This window comes from Chrysochloris asiatica, unplaced genomic scaffold (genome assembly GCF_000296735.1).
Source record: "Chrysochloris asiatica unplaced genomic scaffold, ChrAsi1.0 scaffold00047, whole genome shotgun sequence".
In the NCBI taxonomy this organism is placed as follows: domain Eukaryota; kingdom Metazoa; phylum Chordata; class Mammalia; order Afrosoricida; family Chrysochloridae; genus Chrysochloris; species Chrysochloris asiatica.
This window is the reverse complement of record NW_006408565.1, coordinates 15777626-15787170: the sequence shown is the minus strand read 5'-3', so window position 1 is coordinate 15787170 and position 9545 is coordinate 15777626. Positions and strand designations below refer to the sequence as shown.

At 44.0% G+C, this 9545-nt stretch overlaps 1 protein-coding gene across 1 annotated transcript in view; it reads left to right on the top strand.

Moving 5' to 3' along the window:
• Positions 1-9545, top strand: part of EPHB2 (EPH receptor B2) — a 256633-nt gene that overhangs the window by 239326 nt on the left and 7762 nt on the right. The window contains exons 10-13 of the mRNA XM_006862330.1: positions 2367-2489; positions 3085-3332; positions 8111-8326; positions 9185-9334. Of these exons, the coding sequence (XP_006862392.1) occupies positions 2367-2489; positions 3085-3332; positions 8111-8326; positions 9185-9334 (737 nt within the window). The remainder of the gene's footprint in view (positions 1-2366; positions 2490-3084; positions 3333-8110; positions 8327-9184; positions 9335-9545) is intronic.

The following is a 9545-nucleotide window of genomic DNA, read 5'->3' as shown; positions in this document are numbered from 1 at the left end:
TGATCATCAGAGTCCTGGTATAGTGCTGTAGGATAAGCACCAGACTGTAAGATTGCTTTAAATCGAAAGGCCAGCAGTTCAAACCCACCAGTCCCTCCTCAGAAACCCTATACAGGGGTCGCTATGAGTTGGAACTGGCTTGATGGCACTTAACAACAGAAAGTCTTGATCATCTGAATTCTTCTCAGCTCTGAAGATATTGAGTGCCTATTGTGTGCAGAGGTTTGTTGGGATGCCAGGGATGGGAGATGAGAAGAGATTGCTTGCCTTTCCCCTTCTTTCAGACACTCACAGTGTAGCATGATGGTCTTTTAACCTCTTTTTGAGTCTCAGATGCCTTGGAGATTCTGCTAAATGTTTTGGATCCCCTGGCCAGAAAAATATAGACATGTGTATGTGTGTAAAAAATTGTAATAAAGAGAAATTATCTTTAGAAACATAAAATATTCTAAGCTGATTTAGAGTGGATTTGAGGTTACTTGTTTTCTAAGACATCTATTTTAAGAGTTTTTTGAGGAACCTGGATTATATTGCTAATCCAAAAAAAGCAATATAATGAAAATGGTGGTGGTGGTGTGCCGTCAAATCAATTCCAACTCATGGTGACCCTGTATTGGGTTTCTGAAGCTACAAATCTTTACGGGAGCAGAAAGTCTCATCTTTCTCCCATGGAGTGACTGGTAGATTTGAACTGTGGACCTTCTGGTTAGCAGCCCAAATCGTAAACCAATACACTATCAGAACTCCTTAATAATGACAAGAAGAAGAAATTCCTTGCATTTCACAAGGCTACCAGAACCACCCCCTACCTACCAAAAAAAAAACCTGTCCTGGACTTCCAAGTGACTCATGAACTCACATTAAGAACCCTTGGCCTAAAAATCTACAGAAACACCCACACAAATCATCCAAAATAAAGCTAGTGTGTTAGAGCAGGGGTGAGCAAACATGTTCTACAAAAGGTCCGATAGGAAATAAATATACTGGACTTTGAAGGCCATGGACAGTACACAAAGAAATTGACATGACTATTCTCTAATAAAGGATCTCTAGTAGCGGTGTTAAGGAGCTCTGGTAGCGTAGTGGTTACGAATCGGGCTGTGAACCGCAGGTCAGCAGTTCAAGACTACCAGCTGTTCCTCAGGAGAAAGATGAGGCTTTCTGCTCCCGTGAAGATTTATAGCCTCAGAAACCCTGTACAGGGTTGCTATGAGTCGGAACCAACTCCACGGCACTTAACCACTACCACCACGAGAAGCGCTGTAGAATAAGGATTCCAATAAAACCTTAGTTAGAGTTATAAAAAGCTTGGCCATTGTTTTCTGACCCCGGCGTTAGAGGTTCCAACTCCTTGATCCCTGGAACATCTGAAACAGAGACTGGCACCTGTCAAGTACCATGTCCTAGTCTGCACAGCCTCACAGGGTAACTCGCCTGTCACCATCCAGCCCCCAGTCTGACCTCGTCCTTCCTTTCCTCCCTCCTGGAGCAGCAGGAAGGTGTGGAGGACCAAGAAGTCTCGGTGGCTGGAGGCCAGTTAGCTGGGAGAAGGTGGGGGGCCTTCTTTGATTTCCTTCCAGCAGTTTGCTGACTCAGTGCTATGGCCAGAGCTGGGTTTTGGACTTCCAGAGACACAAGGACTTACCTCTTTCTCTCTTTCGGCATCAAAAACTAAAACTCTACATCAGATCAGGAATCAAATTAGCATGCCTCTTGTCTAGCCCTATGCTAACCACCAGTGTATCCAGAAAAGTTTAAGACTTGGCTTGTGGGGGACCTGGGAGGGAGATTCAGGGGCTATAGACCCTCAGACTCTGAGTGAGGCAGCCCCAGCAGGCTTTGGGGTCTAGCTGTGAGAAAACTAGAGAGGGTTAGTGAAGGGAGAGGGGGCTTGACTTGGGCCTCAAAAGACAGGGAGGAGCTCTCCTTAGTAAGATCCCAAGAATAACACAGTCCATACTGTCTGATCTTTTGTAATTTTGTTGCAGTTCTCTCTCTCCCAGCTTCCTTTTTCTTTACTTTGTACCTCCTGACTGTCTATCACAAACCTATCTATTTATGCCCACACCCATAACAGACATTACTAATCAATTCTGATTCTTTTAAACTGCTTCAATCAATTAGAGTTGGAACAAGAGCTAGCTTGTTGGAACAAGAGCCAGCTCTGCTGACCTCTCTGTACTCATCACTCTTCTACTTACCTCAGTTCTCAATGTTCACTAAAGCCCAGAGGGGTCAAATAACCCTAAGGGGGTTGCCCACTTCTTATGAGGACCAACTCAGAATGCATCTCCCTCCATGGAGGAGCTGTCTCCAACTTCAGCTTTCCATTTGTCCAAATCTCAAGTCCGGTCTTCTCCTCCCAGTGACCCCAGGCATGAAGATCTACATCGACCCTTTCACCTATGAGGACCCCAATGAGGCAGTGCGGGAGTTTGCCAAGGAAATTGATATCTCCTGTGTCAAAATTGAGCAGGTGATTGGAGCAGGTATGTGGGGTCCTCTGCAGTGGGTGGGGAACTACCCCAATGTGCACTTTCAGGCAAAAGTGAGAGGTAGGATATGGGTCAGGGCCCCCAAAGGACCCTCCAAAGCCTGAAGACTCAGAGTGCCTAAGATAGAAAGGCCCTCAAAGGTCATCTAGGACAACTGCCTTAGCAAACAGATAGGGAAGCTGAGGCACACAGCTGGGAAGGGGCTGGCACAGAAAATAAGAGATTGAGCTGAGTCTGGAACCCAGATCTCTGGACTTTTTGTTCAATGCTTTGTCCTGCATTTCACCATTCACCCAGGATCCCTTCATCTCCCCAAGTTCCCTTATAGCTTCACCCCCTTTCTCCAACCAAAATGCATGGGCAACCATAAAGAATTTACTGTCTATTCTCATAGAAGGCTTGACCTTTTCAGGGTCTCCTTTTGAGGTATCCCTACATTCTAAAAGAGGTCTGTGCCCGAGAGAGCTCCTTGACCACTGAGAAGAAGAAAGAGCACCTACAGGCCCTAAGAGCAGACGTGACAGGGAACAGGGAGGTGACACCCCCACTTGGCAAGTGACATCTGTCTCTCTCGGCGTGTCTGTACCAGGGGAATTTGGCGAGGTCTGCAGTGGCCACTTGAAGCTGCCGGGCAAGAGGGAGATCTTTGTGGCCATCAAGACACTGAAGTCAGGCTACACTGAGAAACAACGCCGGGACTTCCTGAGCGAGGCCTCCATCATGGGCCAGTTCGATCACCCCAACGTCATTCACTTGGAGGGCGTGGTCACCAAGAGCACACCTGTGATGATCATCACTGAGTTCATGGAGAATGGCTCCCTGGACTCCTTCCTCCGGGTAGGGAAGACTGAGAGAACCAGGGGTCCATGAATGGGGCAGGACAAATAGTTTGGGGATACATTCATGCTGTAAGAGGAGCTTGAATGGGTCTTTAAAAAGCCTAAGTCAGGAATGACATGCATGCTCTTCCTTTCCATTCCTTTGCCTGTAACAGGCATGGCTGATCAATCCCAGCACTTCCTCCCACTAAGCCAGGAGAAATCTCAAAATCCTTCTAAATATGGTTCCTCTGGTAGCCACAAATAATCATTCAGAGTTGGCACACGATCTGAAACCTGGTTGCCTTTCATGCTCTTAGCCAGTCTTCTCATTATGTTGTAGTTGTTATTGGTTCTGACTTATAGTGACCCAATGCACAACAGAACAAAACACTGCCCGGTCCTGCACCATACTTACAATTATTGTAACACTTGAGCCCACTGATGCTGCCATTGCGCCAATCCGTGTCATTGGGAGGCTTCGTCTTTTTCACTGGGCCACCACTTTATCAGGCATGATGTCTTCTTCAGGGAATGGTTCTTCCTGAGAATATGTCCGAAGTATGAGAGATTACAGTGTCCTGGTGTGGCACTGTAGGATAAGCACTCAACCACAAAGTCAGTTTGAACTGCAAGGTCAATGGTTTCAACTCATCAGCCGCTCCTCGGAAACCCTATACAGAGTTGCTATGGGTTGGAACCAGCTCAACAGCACTTAACAACAACAATGAGAGATTAAGTCTCTCATTTCTGGCTTCTAAGGAGCATTTTGTCTGTACTTCTTCCAAAACAGATTGGTTTGTTCTTTTGGCAGTCCATGGTACTTGCAATATTCTCCTTCAGCATCATTACTGAAATGCATCAATTCTTCTATGATCTTCCTTATTGATTGTCCAACTTTCACATGCATATGAGGCTGTTGAAAATACCATGGCTTGAATCAGATCCACCTTAGTCCCCAAACTGACATTTTTGCTCTTGAATACGTTAAAGACATCTTGTGAAGCAGATTTGCCTAAGGCAGTTTGCCATTTGATTTCTTGACTTCTGCTTCCATGAGTGTTGATAACAGATCCCAGTAAATGAAGTCTTGTGGTTGTTGTTATGTACCGTGGAGTTGGTTCTGACTCATAGCGACCCTGTACAGGGTTTCCAAGGCTGTAAATCTTTACAGGAGCAGAAAGCCTCATCTTTCTCCTGTGAAACAGCTGGTAGTTTCGAACTGCTGACCTTGCAGTTCACAGCCCAATTCATATCCACTACGCTACCAGAGCTCCTTAAAATGAAGTCTTAGACAATTTCAGTTTTTCTCCATTTATCATGAACTTATTCATTGGTCCACTTGAGGATTTTTGTTTTCTTTACATTGAGATGCAACCCATACTGACATCTGTAGTCTTTGATCTTCATCAGTAAGTATTTTAAGTCTTCTTCACTTTCAGCAAGCAAGGTCGTATTATCTGCCTACCACAGGTTCCTCATGAGCACAATTAAGTGTCGTCAAATACTCATTCTCCACAAGGTTATCCATAGCTTGTCATGATCCACACAATCGAACGCCTTTGCTCAGTTAATAAAGGACAGCTCTGGTGTGGCGTTGTGGGTTAATGTGCTGGACTGCAAAGTTGGTTTGAACTGCAAGGTCGGCGATTCATGCTCACCAGCCACTCCTTGGAAATTCTATACAGGGTCACTATGAGTTGGAACTGACTCGATGGCACTTAACAACAACAAACTTCTTTCTGGTATTCCCTGCTTTCAGCCAAGATCCACCTGATGTCAGCAATGATATCCCTCATTCCATGTCCTTTTGTGAATCTAACTTGAACCGATTCCCTGTCAATGTACTGTTGTAGTCATTTCTTAATTATCTTCAGCAAAATTTAATTTGCATGTGATATTAATGATATTTTCTGATGATTTCCATACTCCGTTGGGCCACCTTCCTTTGGAATGGATCTCTTCCAATCAGTTGGCCAGGTAGCTGTCTTCCAAATTTCTTGGCATAGATGAGTGAGTGCCTCCAATGCTACATCAGTTTGTTGAAAGATTTCAATTTGTATTCCATCAATTCCCAGAGCTTTGTTCTTTGCCAATGCTTTCCATGCACCTTGGACTTCTTCCGTCAGCTCCATTGACTCTTGATCATATGGTACTCTTGAAATGGTTAAACATCACCATTTCTTTTTGGTACAGTAACTGTGTATTCCTTGCATCTTCTTTTGATGCTTTCTGCATCATTCAATATTTTGCCTATTTTGGTGTTGCTCAGTACCATCGAGTTGGTTCCAACTCATAGCTACCCTGTTGAATAGGGTTTCCAAGGAGCGGCTGGTGAGTTTGAACTGCTATCAGAATCCTTCAATATTTCAAGTCGAGACTTGAATTTTTTCTTCAGTTCTTTCAGCCTGAGAAATATTAAACAGGTTCTTCCCTTTTGGTTTTCTAACTCCAGGTCTTTGAACATTTCATTATGAAACCTGACTGTCTTCTTGAGCTGACCTTTGAAATTTTCTGTTCAGCTCTTGGACCTCCTCATTTCTTCCATTTGCTTTAGCATCTCTACACTGGAGAGCAAGTTTCAGTGTCTCTTCTGACATCCATTTTGATCTTTTCCTTTTCTCTTGTCTTTTTAATGACTTTTTGCTTTCTTCCTGTATTATGTTCTTGATGTCATCTCACAACTCTTCTGATCCTTGGTCATTAGTGTTTAATACATCAAATATGTTCTTGAGATGATCTCTAAATTCAGGTGAGATATGTTTAAAGTCATATTTTGGCTCTCGAGGACTTGTTTTCATTTTCTTCAGCTTCAGCCTGAATTTGCATATGAGAATTGATGGTCTGTCCCACGATCTGCCCCTGGCTTTGCTTTGGCTGATGGTTAGGGATTTTACCACTGTCTTTTCCCATAGATGCAGTCAATTTGATTTCTGTGTATTCCATCTGATGAGTTCATTAATATAGTCATCTTTTATGTTATTTAAACATGGTATTTGAAATGAATAAGTCATTGGTCTTGCAAAAATCTATCATGCAATCTCCAGCATCATTTCTATCACCAATACATATTTTCCAACTACTGAGCCTTCCTCTTTGTTACCAACCTTTGCATTCTGATTATCAGTAATTATCAATACATCTTGATTGCGTGTTGATCAATTTCAGACTGAAGAAGTTGGTAGATTCTTCAATTTCATCATCACTGATTTTAGTGGTTGACGTGTAAATGTGAATAATAGTGGTATTAACTGGTCTTCCTTGCAGGCGTTGAATTTTATCCTATCACAGACAGCATTATAATTTAAGATCTTGAAAAGTTCTTTTTGATGACGAATGTGACACCATTCTTATTTAATTTGTCATTCCTGGCATAGTAAATAATATGATTGTCAGATTTAAAATGGCTAATACAGTCCATTTCAGTTCACTAATGCCTAGCATTTCAATCTTTATGTGTTCCATTTCTTCTTGGCAACTTCCAATTTTCCTAGATTCATACTTCAAACATTCCATTTTCTGATTATTAATGGATGTTACAGCTATTTCTCCTCATTTTGAGTTGTGCCCCATCAGCACATGAAGGTCCTGAGAGCTTTACTCCATTTGTGTCATCATGGTCAACTCTACTTTGAGGAAGCAGCTGTTCCCCAGTTGTTATTTTGAATGTCTCCTATCTGAGGAGCTCATCTTCTGGCACTTTATCTGACAATATTCTGGTGCTATCTGTAATTTTTTAATAGTAATATTAATATTAGTATCCTGGTGCTATCTGACAGTGTTCCATTGCTATTCGTAAGTTTTCACTGAGTAAACATTCAGAAGTAGTCCAGCTCTCTTTCTTCTCAGTCTGTGTGAGTCTGGAAGCTTAGCTGAAACCTGTCCATTAAACACTCCTGGTATTTAAAACATTGGTGGCATAGTTTCCAGCACCTCAGCAAAATTCAAGCCACTGCAGTACAGCAAAAAAAAATTGAGGCTTCAAAGAGAGATAAAATTTGCCCAAGGTCACCCATGGAGTCAAGGTGAGAGCCACACTGGAAATAGGTCTGCCTATCCCATCAGATTTTGAATTTCCCCAGAATCCTATAGGCCAGAGAGGAGAATCAGGAGCACAAGGCCATGAGAGGAAAATGCAAGGTCTTCCAGGAGATCATAGTCAACCTACTGGACAAAGAGCACTGCACTAGGAGTTAGGAGCACGCCATTGAACTGGTTGCCATTCAACAAATAGCTACTAAGTGCTTATACAGCTATGAAAGCATTCAGCTGCTAGCCATTTATTTACAGGTCAACATTTCAAATTCACCAGCTACTGTACAAGAGAAAGATGTGCCAGTCTACTTCTGTAAATATTTACAGTCTTATTTAATTTAAAGGCCGTTCTACTCTGTCCTTTAGGGTCACTGCGAGTTAAAATTGACTCCACAGTAATGAGTTTGGCTTTTATGTGCCAGGCACTTTCCACGTACCTTCTCATTTAACTCCCAGGACAGCCCTGGGAAGTGGGTGGTACTTATCCCCACTTAACTTACAAATGAGGAAACCAAGACTTGGAGAAGGTCAGTCGCTTGTCCAAAGTTGCACAGCCAGGAAGGGGCAGAGCCAGATTCAAACCAAATGAGTCTGCTCCAAAGCTCATGTTCTCTCCAGTGCCCTGAAGACAGCCTCTCATGATCCTCTGTAAGGTCCCTTGGGCATCTGAGTACTTCCCACAAGGAGCCCAGAACCACTGTGGTCCAGAACTGTGATGTCTGCTCCTCCGTTCACTCTACGTTTTCTTGACTTCTTTTGAAGCAAAATGACGGGCAGTTCACAGTCATCCAGCTGGTGGGCATGCTGCGAGGCATCGCGGCCGGCATGAAGTACCTGGCAGACATGAACTATGTCCATCGTGACCTGGCTGCTCGCAACATCCTCGTCAACAGCAATCTAGTCTGCAAGGTGTCTGACTTTGGGCTGTCACGCTTTCTGGAGGATGATACCTCAGACCCCACCTACACCAGCGCCCTGGTAAGATATAGGTGGGCACATGTGGGTCACTCATGCCCAGTGTAGATATTAATGTCTCCCTGAAATACATCTTCACTGACACCTGATTGTGCCAAGCACTGGGCTGGGCCCTGAGGACATGGAATGAGGTTGAGAGTTCACAGGCTGGTAGGAGACACAGACATTCAGAGCAATATGGAATGATAGGGCTATCAGCCTGGTAGGCAATAGAAGACTCCCTGGAGGGAATGATATGGATGCTGAGAGCTGAAGGGCCAGTAAGAGCGTATCATATGAAAGGGGAAAGGAAAGAGCCTCTAGGTAGAGGGCACAACAGAAGACAGGTCAGGTGACATCTAGTCTGCAAGGGGTAAAGGTAGTGAACAATAATGCTGGGAGATAGGCAGGGGCTAGATCTTAAAGGCCCTTAAATGCCCAAGATCCAGACTCTATTCTTAAAATAACTAGGGTTGTTAAAGGGTCTTAAACAGAAAGGACTAAGACACAGTCCCCGTACTTGAAGCGCATAGTGATTAGCGCAAAAAGAGCCAGGCCCCAAGTGTATAATTTGTTGACTGTTTTATGTAATAAATGTCATGGTGGAGAGATGTTTTATGATTAAGGATTGACTCTTTGGAAATAGTCAGAGGGACTTAAAGAATAAGAAGGAAGTCTTCTAATTGCAGAACAGGAAAAGATACTCCATGTAGATGGAACAGTGTGTGCAAACAGGCAGAGGTATGAAGCAGCATGGTGAGCTTGGAGAACAAGAAAGTGCATCTTGTGATCAATGCTGCACAGATGAGGGGGAGAAGAGGGGAGGTAGTGTTAAGATCAGTATTGAGGTCACCCATCAACCCTTCCATTTCTGTTCCCCAGGGTGGAAAGATCCCGATCCGCTGGACAGCACCAGAAGCCATCCAGTACCGGAAATTCACCTCTGCCAGTGATGTGTGGAGCTATGGGATTGTCATGTGGGAGGTGATGTCCTATGGAGAGCGGCCCTACTGGGATATGACCAACCAGGATGTAAGTTTTCAAGGGGCTAGTTAGAACTTTTCTGGACAACCAGAGGAGGGAGAGAAAGATGGGGAATTCCTGGCCTTGTGTCATATCTCCCAGGGATGAGAAAAGGGTCTCTGTGATGTAGACCTGGCTGCCAGGGCAGCGCCCAGCCTAGTGTTGATTGATTCAAACATCAACACAGGCCCCTGGACTCTCTGGGAGGTTAGGGAATAGG